The sequence below is a fragment of the Sturnus vulgaris genome, chromosome 9 (genome assembly GCF_052056855.1).
Source record: "Sturnus vulgaris isolate bStuVul1 chromosome 9, bStuVul1.hap1, whole genome shotgun sequence".
Lineage (NCBI taxonomy): Eukaryota > Metazoa > Chordata > Aves > Passeriformes > Sturnidae > Sturnus > Sturnus vulgaris.
In genome coordinates this window covers 14,579,192-14,602,384 of record NC_142251.1, presented here as the reverse complement: position 1 = coordinate 14,602,384, position 23,193 = coordinate 14,579,192, and the positions used below count along the sequence as shown (strand labels likewise).

Genomic DNA, 23,193 nt, shown 5'->3' with positions numbered 1-23,193 from the left:
AAGGGGGCTCCAGCACGGGGTGAAGATGAAGATCACACAACCCCTTGTTTTGTGATGTGAAGAGTTTGGGTGACCTGCACGTTGTCCAGCTTTGTTAAACCCAGAGGTTTGATCTGTAACACCTGTCAGCCTCACCCCTTCCCCCTTGCCAGGCAGCCTCCACCAGCACCCCTGTGTGGATAAACACACCAGTGAAAGGGGTGGAAGAGAAGGCAGCTGAGGGAGGCACGGACGTCAGCAGCATTTAGCCATGGTGACAGTGACAGGTTTGTGCTGCTGGGTGATGTCCCTGTCCCCAGAGAGCAGCGCTGTGCTGACAGCCTGTCCTGCTCACAGCAGGGCACAGTGGGCACGGTGTCACAGCAGGGCTGCCCAGGGTTTTGCACAATCCTGCTGGGGCACTATCACTTAGATAAGCTGTGTGTCTTATGGTCAGGTCAGGATAACCTGGACAAAGTCAGCACAGACTGCAATAGTGCTGGGTGCTTTCAGGGACTAAGGATAATCAGTAGTTTTACTTACATAATAATAAATTTTGGCTTTAACTATGTTTTAATACTTTTAAGTGGTTGTCTCTAAAGGTACTTTCAAGGCATTCAGTTGGTGAAGTGAGAACAACGGAACTTGTGATGGTTTTGTTTCAGCAAAAATATCCATTGCCCTGACCCCAACCCCGTCTCCCTCAAAGGGTTAGTTGGGTGGTTGATAAGAAGTTGATAACTCAACAAAATTCACTGTGCCTGTTAATAATTCTTCTATAAAAGCCACAGATTTCCCCCTGTGGACTTCAGTCACTTTTAGCATGAAGGGACTCATCCTGGCCCTGGTGTTCGCCCTCGTGGGTAAGTTGAAGCTTTACCATCACTGCTGAGCTGTAACAGCCACTGTGATCCTGAGCAAATTGCATCTCCTTGGGGCTTTTCAGGGATATTTAGAGCTTCATTTGCTGAAGCCCTTTTATAGCTTCAGCTGTAAACTGTTAGATTTCTTTGCTAAGCTCAGCAGCAGGAGAAGAGCCAAGCAAGCAGCAGCTAGTGAGCAGGGTTGGCATGGGCTTGGTGTCCTGGGGGTGCGGGGTGAGCCCCATTTCTGGTGGTTTGCCAACCATTAGCACGTTGACTTAATGAATAATACATTAAAGCATCTAAGAAATGGCTTTTTTTCATTAACACTTCTTTTTCCTTCCTCACAGAGGGCCAGAAGCAGGACCTTGGTAAGTGGCTCCCCTACCAGCCAGCAGCTCCCTTGCTGCCTTCCCTTACAGCCTTGCCTTGCTCACTGCTTACATCTGATCTTGGGCAGTGGCAGCTTCACTTTTCTTTGCTGGGCTGGTTCAAATAACATCACAACAGTGATAGCCAAGGAGGTGTTTCTATTATATTTTTTCCTAACAGAGCCTGTTTTTCATATGGGCAAGACCTACCTGTATAGCTACGAGAGCATGATCATGCATGGGCTCCCTGAGAGAAGCCTGGCCATGGCAGGGGTGAGGCTGGCCAGCAAGGTGGAGATCAGCCGTGTGTCTCACAGTGACCACCTCCTGCAGGTAAATCACCATGGCCATGGGAACCCACCCTCCCATGATAGCCTGCACTTAAAGATGCTTCGTTCATCCTTTCAGGCTGGCAAAACGAGTGACAAAAAGACATAGAGCTCACACAAAAGCCGTGGGCCCTACCCACTGCTGAGATGACCCTCCAGTGATGATTCCCCATGAGGGCAGGGGTGTGGACATGGGCACTGAGCTCTGCACCCTGTACACCCAAGGCAGGATGGGGAGAGCTGAGGGCACTGCTGCAGGGTCTGCAGCTGCAGCCAGAATATTTTGGGTTACTGGCAGGGTCCTACAGAGAGCACCACAGGCTTACTCACAGCCTTGCAGGGAGGGGCTGGAGCTGCTCCAGCTCTGCTGCCATCCATATCTGAACCCCCTTGACTAAAGCTACCTTGGGATCACCTCCACACCAAAACATGGCTGACAGCTGCTTTAAAGAAATATCCTTAACATAGTTTTACTAAGGTAACACTAAGCTTGAGTGTGAACATGAACATTCTAGAATGAAATATCCATGTTTTTTTAACCTGGTCCATAGCTTTAAAAAGCTCAGCATTGGAATTCAGATGTCACATGAGAAAGACCCAACTGTCTCCATTATCCCCCTTTTGATATTCTTCACATAGGCATTAATTCCAATGTGAAGAATTCTAATGGTAATGCCTGTGTTTATCCTAATGATATCAGATTTGGAAGCATTGCTATTCATCAAAAAGATTAAACCAAACAGCTTAAAATATTGGCATAGCTTGAAAGACCACAGACTAGGGATTGAGAAGACAGCACGTGGGGAAAAAGCTGTGAGAGCTGCCCTTAGCACTCGCCCTAGGAGTTTTCTCAGTCTGTAATCCTGCACATATATTAGTGAAACAGTGTGAAGGAACATCTATTGTCAGATTTTACACACTGCTGTGATTGCAGGCTCTGTGTAACCTCACTGGAGTTGCTACAATGTTAGCAGTTGCAGACAACAATCTTGAGTAGGATTTAATTTGAGAAAATGTGACAAGAGGCAAGCCACCCTTGCAGCATTGATTCAAAATGCCTAAAATTAAACAGAGCACTGAGCCCACACCTTTTCCCTCTCCTCAGGAACATGTACTTTTATGCATGAGGGTGGGAGGTGTGTGTGTAAGAATGGGACTGGATAGGTCTGTGCCTGCAGGCACACACTTCCCACTAGGTAGCAGTCAAGGACTTGTGCACAAGCTCTACAGCCAGCGGAGCTCAGAGGATGTCAGCCACCTCCAAAGGTGCCAGCTCCTGCAGTCACCTCTGCTCCCCCCACCAGCTGTGCCACGGCTTTGGTGCTCAGGGACGTGCTGGACCTGGAGCAGCAGCCAGAAGAGTCCCTGCGTGTTCAGGCAGGCAGCTTGGGCAACAATGGCTTGGCTGCCTTGCAGATTGAAGGGAGATCTCACTTGTCATCTGTGGGAAAGGAGTGAGTATCCTGTCTGATTGTTGGTAGCTGGTGTTTCAGTCACCCTAAAAGCTTCATCAGACTCGCTGAACTTTTGAATTCTGCTCACATAATCTTGTTTTTCTGGCAGAAATCCTTCATGGAACTTTGCATTTTCAAGGGTGCTTCCTAGGCCAAACACAGGAGTCTGAGTTGGACTTTGTTTCCTGCAATATTGGACAAGTGACTTTTGTCTTGCCATGGATAAGAAGTGTCCAGTTTCTGTATTATAGCAGTATTTCAGACTGATGGTGAACAGTTTGATTGTTTTCTTATTTTTGTTCACAGATTCGATCACCAAAGCTGGAGGAACAAAATGGCTTCTGGCCCATTGACTCCTTCATTCCATCTTCGAAGCTCTCAGAAACCATTGATGCCTGTCTCAGCCAGCCCTTTAAGTTTGAATACACTGAAGGGAGGGTTGGAAGCATTTTTGCCCCTGAGGACTGTCCCATTCTGTGCACTAACCTAGTGAGAGGGATTCTGAACATGCTGCAGATAACCATCAAAAAGTCACAAAATGTGTATGAGCTACAGGAGGTTTGTTTTTTTCCATTCTGATTTTACTTTTATTTTCACTTTACCATTCAAGAGTAAGTTATACTTCCCAGATCATTTTCTTTGACCTTTTTATTGCTGTTTCAAGAGGGACATTCACTGTGCTTAACCAACACTTGCAGGCTGGGATTGAAGGCATCTGCCAAACCAGATATGTTATCCAGGATGACAGCAAGAATAAACGTGCCACCATTTCCAAAAGCAAGGACCTGACAGACTGCCAGGATAAAGCAGTGAAGGACTTGGGGATGGAATACATCCGGCCCTGCCCTACCTGTCCCCTGGTACGAGCAGCCCGGGGCCACACTGCCCTGCTGGGGCGTGAGCCACTGCTCAGCACCCACATCCCACCCATGCTCGTGGGGGTTTGGCTTCTCTGGGCTGATCCCAGCCCGTTGCTGTTTCTAAAGGAGTCTCTTTGCACTTCTAGAAATCCAAGAACATCAAGGGCACAGTGACATTCACCTACAAGATGAAGTATGATGACAGCGGGACATCGCTGACGTCCGCTATGTCAGACCAGGTGTACCAGATCTCTCCTTTCAATGAACCCAACGGGGTAGCAGTCATGGAGGCCAGGTAGGCTCTGTGCATGTCCTTACATTATCACAGCCAGGAGGAGATGCCTAAAACTCTTTATATATTTACTGTTGATTTGTGACATAACAAGAAGTGTCTGGACTGTGGCTGCCAAGGGCCAAAACACCATACAGCCCTAGGGATGCCCAGCCCAGGATGCCCAGGATGTTTCAGGTGGTCTGTGACCTACTGTTTAGGGCACCCAAAACATCTGTCCAACCTCTCAGAGACTTTAGCAAACTCTCACAAAGGCTTTTGCAGTCATATGACTTTTCCAGATAATCCTGAGCAATGGAAGAACAGAGAAGTGCACGCTCCACTTGCACTGGGTACCCCTCAGTCTGCTCCAATGCTGCACAAGTTCCTCCATGCACAGAGTGTGCTTTCTGCCTACTGATGCATTTCCCTCTTTCCTTGAAGACAAGAGCTGTCTTTGGTCGGTGTTAAAAGGCCTCCTATCAGTGCACCAACATCTCCACTGCAAAAACAGGGGAGTCTTCGTTATCATTTCTCAGGAGAGCTACTCCAGATGCCAATTCCTCTAATAAGGATTAAACATCCAGATTTACAGGTATTAGAGGCTTGCTTTCACACACTTCCACTATTTTTAAGGTTAACAGGTCATCACATAATTATTTTAGACATGGATCCTTCCAACTGTCTGTTTTTCCCACAGTTAACAGAGACGCTGCGGCAATTAGTTCAGAATAACGAGAAAGGAGCCACTAAAGAAGCTTCAGCCAAGTTCTTACAAATGGTCCAGCTTTTTCGTGCAACAACCCTTGATCAAATCGAGTCTTTGTGGCTGCAGTTTGTCAAAGAGCTCCCCTACAGGTAACTGTGGCCTTCAGCCAGGGTTTCTGATCAGAGGCACCCTGGGCAATGTGGATAATGAGTTCTCCTTTTCCTGGCAGGCCCTGGCTCCTGAGTGCCATCTCTGCTGCTGGAGCTACTGACACATTCAGGTTCCTGAAACAAAAAATCCATGACGAGAAGCTGAACATCTGGGAAGCAGCAGCGATTCTCCCTCTCGCCTTCCATTTTGTTACAACAAACAAAAAAACCCTGGAAATTGCTGCAGTGAGTACAGATCATATTTCCTTCTGTTTTCCCATTACTTCTTTTAAAAGGTGAATTCATAGGATTATAAGTGAAAGATACAACATATTTCCATCTAAATGCTGAATGCCCAGCATTTTATGTAATTCCTGAAATTATTTAGAAACATCAGAAATCAATTTTGTTTATTTCTCAAATGCATTTATTGATAAATAAAGCTCTAATTACCAGACACAGTAAAAGATGATACTTCTTCCTTCTGCAGACTTTTCTGACTTGTCCCCAGATCCAGAAAGTACAGATGCACAGGATAATTGTTTACCTAGGGTATGGTAGCATGGTGAATAAATACTGTGCTCAAGCTTTACTGTGTCCAAATGAACTTCTTCAGGTATGTGACTCTCATTTTTTATTCATAAAAGGTGAAAAAAATTTTAAAAGTACCTTTAATTTAGCTCTCACAATGCTGGCAATTAGGTAACTCACTATTTGCATGCCTCGCTCAGCAATGCAAAGACAGAATGAAACACTGAGCTGATGCCTTTGAAAGATCAGGTTGTAACAGTTCAGAATTTTAAATGTAGTACTAGAAGCCCATGGGGATAATTGATCTTGTAACCAGACTGAAAAGCAGTTAAGTTGTGATAAAACTTGGATTAAAGCAAAATAATGATAATTCTATGATTCTACTTTTACATTAGGTAGAGTATACTTAAAAGATGTATTAAAAAGGCAGTAAAGTGTGAATATAAGCAAAGCTCCGGGTATGTCATTGCCCTTGGACTGTGCAGCTCCAGCTCCTTGCTCAGCAGGACCACAGCACTGAGAAGGCCTTGCTGGTGTTTGACATGTGTTTAAATCTTAAAAAAAAAGTGAAATAAAACCAAGCCACCAAAATGGTAATTCTGCTTCTCAAAACAGCAAAACTGTTCAAGTAAACTTGAAATTATTGTAGGAAGTGAAAAATATGCAAGTGCCATTTGGCAGGGCTGGCAGAGGTGGCCCTGGGAATGACTGAACCTGGCATCAGCTTAGCACTGCCTTTGAACTTGCAACAGACTTTTTGGTGCAGGCACCCACCTGGGATTGTCTCCTGCACTCAGGCTCAGGCACAATTCAAAATCAATTACAACACTGTGCAAGGAGAAAACCAAGTTTATGTGTATGGTCCATGTTTAGCATCCTGATAATGATGGTGAGACTTTCCCTGGGAGAAAAGTCTGAACAGCTCAGTGCAGGGATTTGCAGCAGTAATTGTTTTGCTTGCCATGGCAATGCATGTTTTTATGCATTATTACAAGATCATTACCTGGTAAGATTAATAGTGTCTGTTCCATTTTCAGCCACTCCATGACCTTGCTACTGAAGCCACCAGCAAAGGTGATGCCAAAGACATGTCCTTGGCCCTGAAAGCCATGGGCAATGCAGGAGAACCAGCCAGTATCAAACGCATCCTGAAGTTTTTGCCAACATTTTCCTCAGCTGCAGCTTCATTACCAAACAGAATTCATGCTGATGCTGTGCTGGCCTTAAGGAAAATTGCAAGAAAAGACCCTGCAAAAGTAACTTAAATTATTATTTAAACAAATGTTTTAGAGTATGGATTGGGTTTGCTCAGTGATTCAGGAATAATAAAACCATCAGGTAATGTTAGCAGCTCTGGACAGGCTTCTCTGTCACTGGTCTTCCTCTTGCCCACGCTGCAAACTCCTGACATCATCCCATCCTTGATAATATCCTAGGAAAGAGTTTGCTGTAGTCACTGTGATACTCAGCCTAATGGCTGTTTCTCCCAGCCCTGTTCACTGTGCACCCAGCAATATCTTCATTTTCAGTGACAGGTCCCATGCCCACATCTCTTGTTTAGGGTTCTGTTCTCCATCCACTGCAGAGCACATATGCACTGTTCTGGAAACACTGCTCACTGGGAAGTTATGTGCTGCTCAGAGATTCTGTCTTCCTCCTGTAGGTAAGGGAGATCACCCTCCAGGTGTTTATGGACAGCACGCTTGCTCCAAATGTCCGAATGATGGCTTGTGTTGTTCTCTTTGAAACCAAGCCTGCTCTTCCAACAGTAGCAGCTCTGGCCAGCTCTCTACTGACAGAGCCCAGCCTGCAAGTAGCCAGTTTTGCATATTCACACATGAAGGCTTTGGCAGCAGGCAAGATCCCACAGCTCTATAAACTGTAAGTAGAGGAAGAAGCACATTTTTAGTAGAAAACTGGGATTTTTTTCTTGTATTTTTCTAAGAATTTGACAGTCAACTCTCTTCATATGATTTTAATTCTATTATTCAGATCTACTGCTTGCAACATTGCCATTAAACTTCTGGGCCCCAGACTTGACAGGCTGAGCTATCGCTACAGCAAGGTCATTCAGGTCAGCGACTATTCCTGTGAGTACCAGCTGCCCTGTGCACTTCCCAGTTTAGGTAGACAAATGCTTCTATTGTGTTCTGTGATTTTCATCCAAAATCCAATCATGAACTGTGAGTTTAGTGCACCCTAGAAATGGAAAAAGCAGAAGAACCTCCTAACATGCAAAATTCCCTGAGACTCTTCCACGAATCTCTGGTGTCTGCTGGGGAAAGTGGTGCTTGCACATGGATTTAGGTCTCCTTCTTCAGTCCCTGGGGTTAACCCCTTGTGATCTACTACAGCATGTACCTGAGGTGGCTAATGTGCACCAGACTCCTTGGAGACCCTAATTCCTGCTGCTTTTTATTCCTGTGACAGCTCAGTATCAGGCTGGTGCCATTTGGAGAGTCTATCTAATGAACAGCCCCAGCACCATGTTTCCATCCGATATAATCACAAAAGTAAGAGGATATTATGCGAACACCGCAACGGATATTATCGAGGTAAGTATTGCATTAAGGCAGCCAGTTTTGGACTGTGATGTAGTGTTTAACTCTACTTCTGGCTGTGAGGGCGGATGTGGAAGGGAAAATTTAGATAATGATTATGATTGTACTTAGGTTTCTTCCTTTATTTGGGCTTCTTGACACATACATTCATCAATGAACACATCCAATATAGGCATGTGAGTCTAGAAGCAGAGGAAAGCTTAGGCAGCAGAACATCCATCTGCCCACCTAAAGTCACGTGGAATCCAGGCTATTTTGCATAAGTACAGGGAAATTAAATTTCAGCCAGCAGTACAGCCAGGACAGTGCAAAGCTCCATGTAACAGCATGCAGGAATTTACATAGCTTCTTGGGCAAGCTTTGCAGCTTGGGCTGAGTTCTGCACTACCCTAAAATTATCCCTGCTGATTAATTTAAGGCTGGCTGGCTCAGCACGTCCTCATCATCTGCAGCCATAGCCTGCAGTCATCCACCAGGTATACAAGTCCTTATAACGCAATGGCTTCATGAAACAAGTATTTCGTGTGGCCTCGGTGAGCTAATCCCTGCACAAGAGTTTCCTGAGCTCTCTAGTACTTAGGCTGTCGTGCCTGCCTCTTTCCTACAGGTGGCTTTCCGGTCACAAAGCCTAAGCAAATTGATGAGGAAGCAGAACATTCCCTTTGCTGAGTATGACACGTACAAGACCCTGAAGGAGCTGGGTAAATCGGTATGTCTGGGCACCCTTCTGACCTGTCTGCAACAGACAGCTCCTGACAGCACCAGGGTTGCATCACCCACCCACTGAGCCATGCCTTTGATGTTTCTGGAAGAAAGGAGCCCGTCATCCTGTTCAGTCATGGAAAGCTGTACTTACATTGTACTTACTCTCTCAACAGATGCCACCTTTTCACTCAACATGTGTCAGCTCTTAATGTATAGTACAAAAGATGAGGATGGTGCTGGGAGCCAAAATGTTTTAAAGTGTATGTTAGAACACACTAAGTGGTTGCTCTTCTCTTTTAAAATGATAATTGAACAAGGTTTTTCCTTCATGAATCCTTGGGTATCACCTACTACTTACAGCAGCAGAAATTACCAAGCCCTTACCTCATTCTTAGATGGGAAAGTCTCTCTGAAATCAGCTATGCAATATAAGAAAGACCACATTGGTTCAGACCTGTAATATACCTATTGGTTTTTGACTAAGGAACCACAGTTCTCATCCTTCAGATGGGATGCTATCCTTCAGATGTATTTGTTAATATGTTGCTCCATTTTAAGTGACATTTTCTGCTTCTTCCCTTTCTCCCCATCTCTCTTTAACACCACAGCTTCTGGGATGGAAAGAACTACCACCTGAAGACCCCCTGATATCTGCTTACATCAAAGTGTTGGGTCAAGAGATTGCCTTTGTTGACATTGACAAAGATGCCATTGAACAGATGATGATGGTACTGACAAGATGACTTTTTCTCTTCAATACTGAATAACTTCCCTTCCTCTTACCTACCTCCCTAATCTATTTCTGTTTCCAGAGTCTGACTGGATCATCAGACTGGCAGCCAGTGGTGAAAAAGGTGGTGGAAGAGGTCCAGAGAGGCATTTCAGGCCGATGGACTGTGCCAGTGCTGGTGGCTGAGATGCGGCACATTGTCCCCACCATCGCTGGCCTGCCGCTGGAGCTCGGGCTGTGCGCGGCCACGGTGGCCCAGGCTGCGGCTGATGGTGAGCTGGGGACACCAAACTCAGCAGCTCCCCCACAATAATTGTGGGTCCAATCCCTCTGCTGAAACTAAATCCTTATATCAACTTGAAAAATACCCTAGTAATGTTAAAACATTAGTGACCAGCTACTTCCAAAGGGTTTGAGACGTAATTAGGATATTTCATCTGAGACGCATTTGTATAACTCTGGTTTGGATTAGAAACCTTTAAATAACCATGTAATGTATTTCAAAATGTAAAAGCATTGCCCTTGCATTAACTACTACACTTATTGAAAGTATTGTATCCCCAGAATTTATTGTTTGTCTGTTCATATAATTTCTGTCTGTCTTTTTCAGTGGACGTAAAGGTATCACCACCAGTAGCTGACAATTTTAGACCATCACAGCTGTGGGAAACCAATATGGATATTCATGCTGACATCAGGCCAAAGTAAAAATTATATCTATTTTCACATACACACACAAGCATTTATAGTTATATTTGACATAGATATGTGGTGGCATGTAGCTATACAGGGATCTTACCTGTTCCAGATTTTGGACACGTGCTATTCTAGAGCAGCAAAGTTGTGAGAAAGCAACACAATCCCCTGATGCTTTACAACCCTGCAAATCTAGCAATGTGCATGGTATCCCACAGGGTACTGTGCTGTTCTGACATTGCTAAAAATGCTTACATTTGTACCTGTTCAATGACTAAAGATATTAAGATGTGAAAATATGTTCTCTTAGGTGTCGAGTTTTTTACAATTTCAGCATAGAATTGCATCAACCTGGCAGAAGGATTTCAGGGGGAAAAGGGAAATGCTTCTGGATCTGCAAAAAGCAACAGTACTAATAATTATAATGGTAACAATGATGATAATAATAATAATAGTAGTGATAATATTAAAAAAATAGGCAGAATCTGTAGCTACAAGATTCTGGAGTGAGCTTGTCCTCAAGCAATGTACCAGTGACAATGCAGTCAGAAGGTCCATGTTAGCTTTGTTTTTCAGACAAATCACCTTTTCCAGGGGCATTTCAGCTTTTCTCTTATCCTGTTGTGATAAATCTCTTCATCCATCAGTAGTGGATCTTACAATAAAAAGAACAGCATGAAACTGTAATTTTGCATTTCAAAGTTACATTTTTGCATATTAATATATAATTATTCCTCGTTTTATTTCCACTCTTTCAGAGCATATTTTCATATGATTGCAATGATGGGGATTAATACTCAGTACTTTCAGAGTGGTTTTGAATTTCATGCAGAGTTCAGTGCCAACACTACAATGAAATTTGATGCCAGGATAAATATGAAAGAGAAAAATTTGAAGATTGAAACCCTTCCCTGCCATCAAGAGGTTGAGCTTGCAGCTATGAGGTATAGAAGAGCTTTTTTTTTCATTTTTCTTGCTCTGTGTTACTGATTGTGAATTCCCTGTTATAAAATCACAAGTTTACCACTACTGGTTAAGGTCTGCCATAGCTTGGCAGCCACATAAAGCTTAGTACTGTGTTTTTTGCACCAGCAAAGGTGGGTAGAGTGAAATCAGAAGGTGTTACTTGTGTGCCATTTATCACCTCCACAGGAGTGAAATTTATGCTATTTCAAGGAACATGGAAGAAGTAGATTCTGAAAAGAAATCCCAGATTGTCCCCAGAGGAGAAATACCAAATATCTCTGACCAGTTACTGCAGTCAACAGAAGGATCTTCAAAACCTAGTAGCTGGAAGGTAAGGAAGCCTCTTGCCACCTGTACTGCAGGCAGGCAGAGAACAGAGAGCTCCTCAGGAGGGCTGGGCCCCCCTCACACAGGAGATGGATAACCAGATCACAAACACAGGAATGGTGAAATTCAACAGGGACCTGATATTTCCCAAACCAAGTCTAAAACCCAATGGGTTCATTACAGGATCCTTCACAGCCCACTTACTTTCTTCATTGCATGCAGGCAGGGCTGCTTTGACAGCATGTCTTCTGATTTCTTTAGTCGTGGGAGGGTGCCTGAAATTCACATCCTTTGTACAATATCTCATTTTTTTCTGAATCAGAATAATGTGAAAAATATGGTTCTTGGGCATGATATAGATTTTTCTTCCCAAATCCTGAGATAATGCTGAGTGGATTGCAGAAGCATCCTTCCATGTGCTCTGCAGCTTCTGAGGCTGGTATGGGAAGGCTATGCTGGCTTGCAGCAGGAGGGCTAGAAGCCTGAAATGGAGGCAGAGGGACTGCCCCTACAAAGAGCCCTGCAGGTTCTCACTGGGAAGTGTGATTGTGAAGCATTGCCTGAGAAAGGGTGGGCAGGACAGCTCTCCTCTTCCACAGAGCAGGAAACCCCACTGCTTCCAGTGCCTGGATCTCTAATTCTAAGCATTGCTTCCTTCTTTAAGCATGACTGTCATCATTCTCTACATTAACTGGAGGCATTATTTTAAGAGCTGGGACAATTTTATTTTTTTTACAGAAAATGACTTTATCTGCCATATTTTTGTTTAATGCAGCAAAGCAGCATACCTAATGTGATATCCAAAGGATACCAGCAAGGTTCAGAAGAGGTACATCACAACAGTGCAAGAAGATTTTACACACACACTTCCTGTAAAAAATTTGAAAGCTTGGGATGTTCTACTTGTCTCAGCCTTAAATCACAAAATTCTGCTTTCTTAAGAAATACCTACCTGCACAAATTATTTGGAGAATTTGAAGCCAAATTAATTTTAAAGCCAGGTACAGTCATAATAACAAGTTTCTCTGTCAATCACTGTAAATAAAGCTCAAGTAGCACAACCCTGGAACGCTTTTGCCTTTAGTTCATGCAGATGCTGATATTGACAAAATACAGCTGGAGGTTCAAGCAGGATCCAAAGCAGCTTCAAAAATAATTGAGGTGTCAAGCTCAGGGTCAAAGGAAGAGGGGGAGACATCTCCATACGAGGACATTCGAGCTAAACTGAAGAAGATTCTAGGCATTGACAATGTGTTCATGGTAAGAGACTTGGAGCATCAGAGAGGGAAGTATTTCCTATAATGAAGCCAAGGGTTTCCATTGTGGAAAACTGGCATGGGAAAGCAAGGAGCTGGGCTGGGAGGAATGGGCCTGAATGAGTTCTGGTACAGCTTCTGCAATGTGTGGGGACGGGAAGCTCTATTTCCTTGGAAGCCTGTGGTGAGCATCTTGTCTGACAGCCAGGGAAATGTTAGAGAACAAGCTATAAATTCATAATGCTTTCAACTGTTTTTGGAGGCTGCAAATAAAACGCGGCGCCGCACAAAACGGATTAACCGAGAGTACGAGACTGACATCGGCCTCTGGGCAGAGCCCAGCACATCCCTCCTCTCCAGCTCGTCCTCTTCCTCTGCTGCTTCCTCTGCTGATGACAGACAGCCTGGAAATCATCACAGGAAAGATGATATAAGGCAATCTGGGGAGAAGCATGCCAGCAAGAGCAGCAGTGGGAGCTCTGCTAGCAGCAAGGCATGCAGCAGCAGCAGCAGCAGCAGCCAAGAAGACCAGTCTGGGGACAGGCACTGCAGTGGGGACAGTGAATATTCCAACCAGCAGGTAATTCACTCTGGCTGGACCTTTTTATATTTCTTCTAGTGATGGTTTTGTACATCAGAAATTGTGCTCATATAGCATGGACCAAAGAAAGAGCAACCCTGGTTCTCTGAAGCATTTCAGAATTTTTCACAGTAAAATGTTTTAAAAAATTTGATTTTGTTTTGCACTTTTTTTCATACTCAGAAGTGAAATTTTTAATGCATTTATCAAAAGTTAGTTATTTATGTTCTTTTGAGTCTTCTCATATACTATCTATTTCCACAGGCAAACCCACCTGTTTACCAGCTTTTGTTTAAACCAGCAGATGAACAGGTACATTTACTGCATATATTGGGAGCAGGGTGTAGAACTACTCTTGCTGTCTTTTCTGCAATTAGATCCTAGTTCTCTGAGAGTAAAAATAAGATAAATTAATTCTGAAACAACTTCTAGGCACCTGGTTCAAGGTGATTCTTGCTTTTGCAGGAGACAGGAGGGGAAATCCTGAACATCAGCATAAGCTCTTCCTCAGCTAGTGATGAAAATGTCTCTAGAGCCATTTCTCAGGTGAGTGTCTTAATCTGCAAGAAATCCTAACATTTACTTTGCATTTCCAGTTGTTGTATATTTATAACAGAATAGGAAAATTACAGTGATTTAGCACATTAGGTATATAGAAAGAAATTGAACTGTTTCTTATTTTATGAAGGTGAGCACATTGAATAGTCATTGAATGTAATTTAATATTCATTTAATGCAGGCTACATTTTTAAATGAAACTGGAATATATTGCTGTATATATTGAAATTTGTCTTGCTCAGTAAATAAGTCACTATAAAAATCAGAGCACTTTAGAAGTGTTGACCTGATGGATCAGAAACTGGTTTCAGAGATATTTTCATTGTGTATCTTTCCATAAAAGTTTAGGAGTTGACTGTGCCACTCTTTTGTTCATTGGGTCCTCACTGCAGAGTCCTTCTGTTCATTTTAGCAGAACTGCAACAGACCTTTGATAAAACCTCGAGTTTGCAGCAAGGCTCCAACTCTGAGAGCAGTCCAGGTGCTTATTCAGGAGTGTCTGCATGGTACATAGTTAATGGCAGCTGGTCCTTCCATTAGAACTGAGGGAATCTGGAGCAGATTTCAACACAGAAAATTTCACACATTTCAGGCAATGACCTGCATGCCTACAAAATAAGAACCCTTTTTTTGCTGAGGCATCCCTTCTGCAGTAGCAGCTCCCAGCTGTTAGTGCAAGTAGCTTGTGGAAAGAAGGCAACCAGATTAACCTTTTCCCCCACCATTTCCATGCAGCTTGTCCATCTTTTACCATGTAAACACTTCCCTGAACTCTTTCTCAGCCACAGCCTTGCTCTTTCCCCATTTCCCACTAAGCCCTCACCAGCTCTGTCTCACCCAATCCTTCTGTGTGTCTCTGTCACTCAGACCTGGCAGCACAGGGAAGACACTTGTCCCCTGGCCAGGTGGGGACTCTGCCCACAGCTCGGGCAGGACACTCAGTCAGGCAGGTGCTGCTGCTGGGCACAAGGGTCCAACATTGAACAGGGCCACGTGCTGCTCCTCGTGCAAGTACTACATTTTGGACTGCCCTGAACAGACCCCCCTGTAATGCAAATTGTCATGGTTTAAAACAGATGGTCAAGCTAGTTTATCAAAAAGACTATTAATTGAACTGCAGTTTGGTGAGAGAGCAGTGCTGAGCTGGGTAGTATTGGCTTTTTATCCATTACCATACTTCTTTTTGTTGCACTGAAATTACAAAAAAATTCCCAACACAGTTTCACTCGCATAGGTCATGCCAGTGGTTTTGCTATCGTAATTCTAATGTCTTGTTTGCATCTTTGGTCTGTATTTCCTCTCTACTCACTGAAGCCTAAATTCTTGGGAGACAGCAAGCCACCAATACTGGCTGCAGTTCTTCGTGCCATCCACAGAAACAAGCAGCAAACAGGATTGCAGCTTGTCCTGTATACTGATACCAAACCCAAGAGGTGGAGAATACAGATGTTTGGTTCGAGCATCACAGGACCAAGCAGATGGAAACTCTGTGCTGATGCTTCAGTAATAAATTACCGAAAAGTATCAGTAAGTTTAAAATATCAATCAGCTCAAATACAAATGAAACATAATTATCTCACTATGTTTTATACAAAAATTTATTTATTTCCCTCTATTAGGGCTCTCTTAAATGGGGTAAAGATTGCCAGGACTACCAGATTGCTACTCAGATTGCAACAGGTCAATTTGCTGTTTATCCAGCTATGCAGATGAAGCTAGAGTGGCTAAAAGTGCCTTCAATAATCCGAACAACTGCAAGATGGTGAGAATTCATTCTAGTTTTTGAAAAATATATGGCAATGCTCCAAATAATTACAGGTTCAGTTATGCAATTTCCAAGCTGTAAAAATTCCCCTTAATCAGTAGGATATTATAAAATCAGATTACATATATTTGCTTTCTCTATATTCATTCCCTCAAAGCATACTGCATTTTTGTTTGCAAGAAAACCACTTGGGATGATGGGATTCACCTAATCTATTGCAGACTTGTAATTTAAAGTGCCTGAATTAGGAGATTGGTCTTGTCATCCTTCTTGATTCATGGATGCTCAGAGCAGAAGCCTGACCTTGGTTCTCTGAAGAAATCAGTCTCTTACTTAATTTCCTAACTTGCCTCTGGCTTCTAAAGCAGGTGTTACAAATACTTCCTATAAGGCTTAAATAACAAATGTTTTATGACGTTTAATGTAAGAAAACTCTACATTCTGGATTCAGTTCTCACCTGTCTCCTTTTTAATGAAATATCTGTCGCATTCATTCACTGTATCCCTTCATGTTTGCCTGTAATAATATATAGACCACATTGAAGCCTGTTTTTTTGGCATAGTGCTACTAAAATACAGACATGTACAGCAACTCAGTTAACTAAACACACATGCAACACAAGCTTTCACACTAAAGGCGTACAGGTGATTAGAAGTTTACTGAAGAGGGTAACTTTTTACATGAGATTGAATTACCCAAAGCTGTTATCTGTTCTTATTAGAGGAGATGAAACCATCCAATTGACTATCCTGGAGCAAAGCCACAGAACTTACCTTTTTTTCTGCTCTGAGAGTATGCCTTTTTATAAAGGAATATTTTCTATATTTCTCTATTTGAGTCCCAAGTTTGTTTATAAACTCATTTGTAGAGATCCCTCCATCAGCTTGTTGAAAGTCTTAGTGGGCAAAAGATCCATGCCTAAAGTTACTGCTGCAGGACTGACATATCAATGTGAAATATTAATTTAACCTTTTTTGCATGTTAGTTGGGAGTTTATGTAATTTATACCTATTTTTAAGTTTGAATGTGTTTAAAACAAATTTGCCATACTTTTCTTCTCGTATCACTTTCCCATCCAGCCTCTTGAGAATTTTTTACACCAATTAAAAAATACGTTTGCCTGCCCCTCCTTCCATATACAACATCATGTATCACCAAATCCTGATGCAAAACATGCCCTGCTAACACAGGATGCATATTGCTTTAGGGGGTATTTTAGTGTAAACAAATAATAACCTTTTTTTTTTTTTTTTTCCAAAGACAGTTCATTTTAATTGCTTACTTCCTTTTTTTTCAGGGTTTACTCTTTTCTTCCAGGAGCTGCCTATATGCTCGGGTTTTCCCAAAGGCGACAGCTTGGTTCCTCTCACCAGGCAACCTTGGTTATGGCTTTGACATCCCCAAGAACCTGTGATGTTGTCCTTAAGATGCCAGAGGTAACAATTTCCACCATCTTTTATTCTGAAGCAGTCAATACCTAGGAAATAGATGATTAAGCACTTTTTAAACGTGCTGATTAAAAAAACAAACAAAACAATCAAAACTATAAAGAAGCTGCCTTCACAAGATGTGTTCATGGAATTGGTTTTACTATGAAAATATCTTAGAGCATAGTTGTCTTTCTCATGCAGTATGCAAGCATATGAAATAAGAAACAGGTTAGAAAACAATCATCATGACTGATAGCACATTAAAAAATAATTTATTAAAAAGCCCACTCCTCCTAAAATCTTTAGAAAGATGATAGCTTTTGCTGTGTTCTGTAAAAGACAGTAAAACCAGGCTGTTGAGACAGCCAAACAGCAGCACTTGATGAATAGGCAGAAAGACGATGTGCATCTCAGGTAAGCAAACTGTTCAGCCTGAGAACAAATGTGATCTACAGCTACCCAAAAAGCTGCAAATTGGTGACTATCCAAATTCATTTATAGCACTGCTGTTCCATAGGTTGCAGATGTGTCACACTGTAGAACTGTTTCATGCTGTAGACACAGGACTTGATTTCTTTTTCACTCTGACTGAAATCCAGATGCTAATTTAGATTTCAGTCAGCACAGTTCTCTTGGAACATGACAGGAAAATGCTACCTTATCTTTACACTGTACTTTGCCTTTCCACTCATGTTTGTTTCCTGCCTGAATTTCAGCTCACGATTTACGACACGGCCATCAGTCTCCCCCTGCCAGTCCCTTCACATCCGGGCACACCGATCGCAACATTACCGTCCTCTCACTGGAAGGTGTTTTCCCAAGCAACACTTTCAATCCTTGAAAGTCTTAAAGGTCAGCAAGGAACTATCTGCATAGACACTGATTGGCTTTGTAATTTTCGTAAACATGATTTACACTTTTGATGTAATTTTTTTAACTTATTTATTCACTTAAAAATCAGTTGTATGTCAGATAGAAACAAAGCATCTCTATAAAGATCTGTGAGACTGCAGGATGTAGAGAAACAGAGACATACAAGGAAGATTAAATATTTTGTTCCATAACAAATAGTGCTTCCAAATACATGCATTCCCAAATGCATCCATTTCAGCTTCGCTGCAAAAATTGTTTGTGAAGAAAATACGATACAAAATTTGTGAGAAGAACATCTAAGTGACCTCTGATTTGGGGTGCTCTGCTTGATTAACACGGTTATGTTGAAGCTGAAACAGCTCCAAAAGTATAGCCATTAATTTCAAATCCTGCACTTTGAGTTTGAAGGGATTATTGTTTGATTAATGCTGTATTAAGAGCTAATCACATTATACTTACTTAGGATAAGTTTTAAAATTAAAAGCTTTAAGTAATCCTGCAATAAGGAGTCACATTTTGCTTGGGATCAGTGGGATAATATCATATCATGCATATTTATAAGGTGTCCCTGTCCACAGCAGGGGAATTGGAATTAGATGATCTTTAAAGTTCCTTCTAAAACGAACCTTTCTATGATTCTGTGGTATTTCTTTGGTAAACACCAAAACTAATCTGTATTAATTACAATTGTTGCAAAATAATTTCTAATCAGAGCTGGTAGGATTTCCAACAAATTGCCATTACAGTGAAAAAGACAGAAGTGTAGTGTGGTATTTTTTTCTTCCCAGCTTCTAACTATTTCTAATCCTGGTTATGACTCAATAAAGGTATCAGCATTTCAGTGAACTTTCTCTAGTGTTAATGATATCTGAATTGTTATCAATCCTTGTGAAATTCTTTTGATTACAACCAAGTTAGAAAAGCCAAAATGCCACAAATCGAGAGTTGCACCAGCACCAGCTGTGAGTAGAATTCATCTCACACAATGACTGAATCATGGGGGTGCTGTCCTGCTGCCTGGGGACTGGCAAAGTTTTACTATTGAATTACTACAAATCTAAAATTTCATCTGACAGAATTAATTCACTTCTACATTGGAACATGCAGAAGATTTTTTTCCTTTTAATTACAAAACTAAAATAAAATAGCTGTCTTATATTAATTATAAAATACTTACTTTTTACTGTTGTTTTTTTTTTTTTCAGGTCACTGTAAAGTTTTCCAAAATAAGATCACAACCTTCAACGGCGTTAAATTTAACTACTCAATGCCTGTAAATTGCTACCACGTCTTGCTGCAGGACTGTAGTCCAGAGCTTAAATTCCTGGTGATGATGAAAAGACTCGAAGAGTCTGCTGACCTTATAGCAGTAAATGTCAGAATTGCCAGCCAGTAAGTAATTGAAAACTTAACAAAAAATAGATGCCAAGCTGAATATGCTATAAATGAAGATGAGATTGGTAGGGCAGACTAGCACTAGCTTTAGACTCATGCAGAAAGTACTGATGTCAATCGAAAGGTATCTAGGAGTGTCACTAGGGTTTGGGACTTGGTCTTTTTAAAGTGCTTCTGAACTATATCTGAGGTATATTCACAGTAATCTCAAATCTTTACTGCCCCAAATTCTTTATTAATTTGTTAGAATTTAACCATCTCATTTCAGTACTTAGTGATTAGGCAGACATATAAACTATAAATCCAGAAGGAGCTATTGTAATCATTAGTCTGGCCTTCTACCCTAAGCTAATAATTAGAAAAATTAGAACCCACACTCATTACAGCAGGGTTGTTGAGAAGTGGACATAGCTAAAAAGGGCATTACTTATCCCAGATTAGAGGCACTCTCTTAGGACATCTCTTGGTACATAATGTTCTAATCTATTTGAAATTAATTTAAGACACACTTTATTTCAGACTGGAGCAATCACCCCTAAATTGTATGGGATTATGCATACTAAAATCATTGTAGTGAGTGTTCTTCAAAGCACATAAATAGACTTTGATCTGTAAGGTTTCATTACAAGTAATTATTTATTTCTGACAAATGTGTGCCTAACTGTGCCATAATGTTAGAGAAACAGAGGGAATTCCCTGCACATGTTTTGTGGAAGAACACAAAGATGCTTGTTTTATAGACTGTATCTTTTGTGATAAAGACATTCCTCATCACTGAATCATTCCTGATTGTTCTGTACAATTGTATGGATGTGCTTTTGATGTGCTTGAGCTTCATGTTTCTTCATTAGAGCAAGCACTGCTCTGAAGAAAATACTACAATACACAGACTGTTCAGGCTGTAGGAGAATTGCCCTAGGGAACCCAATCTTCCTTTGAAATGTAAAGCACCTTCAATTTATGTGAAGGTAATAGCAATTAGGTTGTTCTGCAGCAAGGCCCCTGTAGCCTGGTGTCTTCCTGCCTGAGCTGTGGCCACGAGCAGGCACTCAGAGACCAGTACAGCCAGGCCAAGGGGTACTGGGAGCACTCTGCTGGCACACTGTCCTGGGCCCCCTCAGCCTTCCTCCTGAAGGGCAGAAGGTGATTCATGCCAGAATGATATGAGCATCCTGCAGAGATCGTTCTGCCAGAACAGGAAATTATAAGCTGAGTAGTGCAAAGGAGAAGCATTTGTTTACATTAATTTCCTTTACTTAAAGTGAGGTTGACATGTATGTTTCCAATGGACGCATTCAGTTGAAGATTAATGGTGTCCAAGCCTCAAGAGATCTTCCATACACATCTAATTCTGGTAAGAGACTCATCTTTAGATTTTGTTTAATCTTTCCTGATCTTTTGCAGAAGGAGAGGACATGATCCTACAAACACGTCACAAGATAAAGATCATCCTAATTTGAAAACAGGAGATTTTATCACACCTCCATGCAAGCATTTCTAGTGGGTGGCAAGAAAGATGAGCAAAGAAAGAGATGTGGATCCTGTGCACTTTGCACAGACCAAAAAATGCAGGGCTGTGGTACATTTTGCTGATTCTAGAGACATAGAGAACAAGCATTTAGATGACCCCTGTCACAGCCAGCCCTGTGAGTAGCTTCAGCTCTTCCCAGGGCAGGGAGCAGCAGTCTTTTTACTTCCCACCATCTCTTTCAAGACTCTTTAGGGCATACATTATGTCCCCAGGAACTTAACAAATCGTTCAGGATGGACCCTTAAACAGCAACTTCATTTTAGAAAAGATCTCATTTTGCTTTTTTGTTGCAGCTGCAAGCATGCTAATCGGCAGTGAAAAGAAAGGACTGACACTAAAAGCCCCAGATTATGGCATAGATAAACTATATTATGATGGGCATAGACTTGAGGTAATTTTTAAGTTACTCTCAGTGAGTTTAATTTTAGAAGAAAAGCATTTACATGCAACTTTTTTGTATTTCCACAAAGGTTCAAGCTGCTTTCTGGATGGCTGGAAAAACATGTGGCATTTGTGGAAAATATGATGCTGAGACAGAAAGAGAATATCAAACGCCAAGTGGATATTTAGCTAAAGATGCTGTGAGTTTTGGTCACTCTTGGATCATCTCAGAAGACCCCTGTGCTGGAGGTACTAAGATTCCAACACATATTAATATCATTGCCTTCAATTAATTAATTAATCACATGAATAGGTGGTTTATATTAATTGTAGCACAGTCATATCATTTTTTGCTATTTTTGTGATTAGTGGCTACAGATTAAAAGAAGAAAAAAAAAAATCTGTTTTTCCTGAGTTTTGGTAGTTCACTGCAAGTTCTAGTTTTGTTGAGTTTTTTTAATCAATGTCTCATGCATTGTACAGTTACCTGGAGTTTGTGTGTTCAACTTAAAACTCCCTGAGTTGATAACTTAGTATGAAAAGGAGGTAGTTTGACTGTTGACAATAGTAATTTTATGTCATTTTAATAGTTTCATTCTTTATTTTCATTCTGTTATTTCCAGGCTTTTAGTTTCGATTAAAAAAAAAAAACATATCTAGCCCTGACTATCAAACTAGAGGGCATTTGAGGTGGGAAAAACTTATTTTAATTTCCTCAGGCTGAAGATTAACACAATCTGAAAGCTTCAGCCTGGGAATGATTGATTGTTCTTGCCATCCAGGTCACCATGAATGTGTTGGTTACATTGGGGTGCACTACACATTGTGTGTGGAACACAACCCTCTGGGCATGTGTTGTAATTTTCTGTAATGTATTCTTAGATCAAGCTTCCCTGAAGTGACTGGTCCAGGAAAGCCTGGATGACAGACTTAAAGACTAAGCTATTCAGCCATGGCAAGGCAGGTGTGATGCTGCTCACAGTGCAGAAGAGGATATATAGATGTCTAGGAGCCACCGCTGCCCCAAAATGAAGTGCTGTCTTAGTTTAAGTAAAGTTGAGTGTCAGCTGACCAAGGTTTTCACATGTATCTTTTTGGATTTGGACATCAGTATCCCACCTAGATCCCATCTGACAAGCTTCTGTCCCTGCAACTATGCTCCATGTGCCTCATTTTCTCGCAGCCTGAACCTGACAAAAAATGGATTCACTTCAACCAGATTAGCTTATCTAGCTTCATCCATTGGTCTTAGTGTTGCTAATTCTACAAATTGAGTCCAGAAAGTTATTTATCTAAACTCAATGCATGCTTTAAGAGGGTTCATGTTTTGTAGCTTGTAAGTTGCAGCGTAAACTTGTCAAAAGTGAGAAGCCAGTTTCATTCGAGAAGACAGCAGCAAAATGCTTCTCTGTGGAGCCAGTCCTTCGCTGTGTAAAAGGCTGCTCAGCAACCCAGACTGTTCCCGTGTCCGTGGGCTTCCACTGCGTTCCAGCGGGTGAGTCTGGCGGCCCTGTGCACAACACGACCAGTTTGTGTGTCTGGGGTTCTGTGAAAACCCGCGAGGTGCCCCGTACTGACACAGGACTACCCCGATGTATAACCAGCCCTGCTCTTTTTCTCCTTTAGACTCCGCTCTCAGCCTGGACGGGCAGCCCAGGCTGGACCAGAAATCCGAGGACGTCGTGAGCTCTGTCCCCGCTCACACAGCGTGTTCCTGCCAGCAGCAGTGCCCGGCCTAAACCCGCACGGACCCGCTCCGGGCCGGCTCCGGCTGGCTCGGGCAGCGGGGATGAGCCCCGTCCCCCCGGGAGACCGCTCTGCTCTGCTTCTTCTCCTGGAGATTGTGGAAACAACCCGGGCACGCGATCCCGGATGACCTTTCAATAAACATCTGCTGTGAACGCGCTCGGCTGAGCTCATTT

General features: G+C 42.2%; 1 protein-coding gene across 1 annotated transcript; it reads left to right on the top strand.

The window, feature by feature from the left end:
- The first annotated feature begins 802 nt into the window (after positions 1 to 802).
- Positions 803 to 23,172, top strand: LOC106857470 (vitellogenin-2-like). Its single transcript, XM_088169898.1, has 35 exons — positions 803 to 842; positions 1,193 to 1,213; positions 1,395 to 1,546; positions 3,303 to 3,554; positions 3,695 to 3,856; positions 4,003 to 4,151; positions 4,572 to 4,722; positions 4,828 to 4,985; positions 5,066 to 5,231; positions 5,476 to 5,601; positions 6,554 to 6,772; positions 7,180 to 7,397; positions 7,509 to 7,606; positions 7,947 to 8,071; positions 8,685 to 8,786; positions 9,391 to 9,510; positions 9,595 to 9,784; positions 10,123 to 10,216; positions 10,967 to 11,152; positions 11,361 to 11,505; positions 12,277 to 12,502; positions 12,586 to 12,761; positions 13,020 to 13,337; positions 13,602 to 13,649; positions 13,803 to 13,883; positions 15,210 to 15,422; positions 15,515 to 15,657; positions 16,959 to 17,097; positions 17,808 to 17,943; positions 19,170 to 19,356; positions 20,622 to 20,713; positions 21,184 to 21,281; positions 21,361 to 21,520; positions 22,605 to 22,766; positions 22,898 to 23,172. The coding sequence occupies exons 1-35, from the start codon at positions 803 to 805 to the stop codon at positions 23,008 to 23,010; spliced, it is 5,166 nt and encodes a 1,721-aa protein (XP_088026024.1). The 3' UTR covers positions 23,011 to 23,172.
- The last annotated feature ends 21 nt before the right edge of the window (positions 23,173 to 23,193 follow it).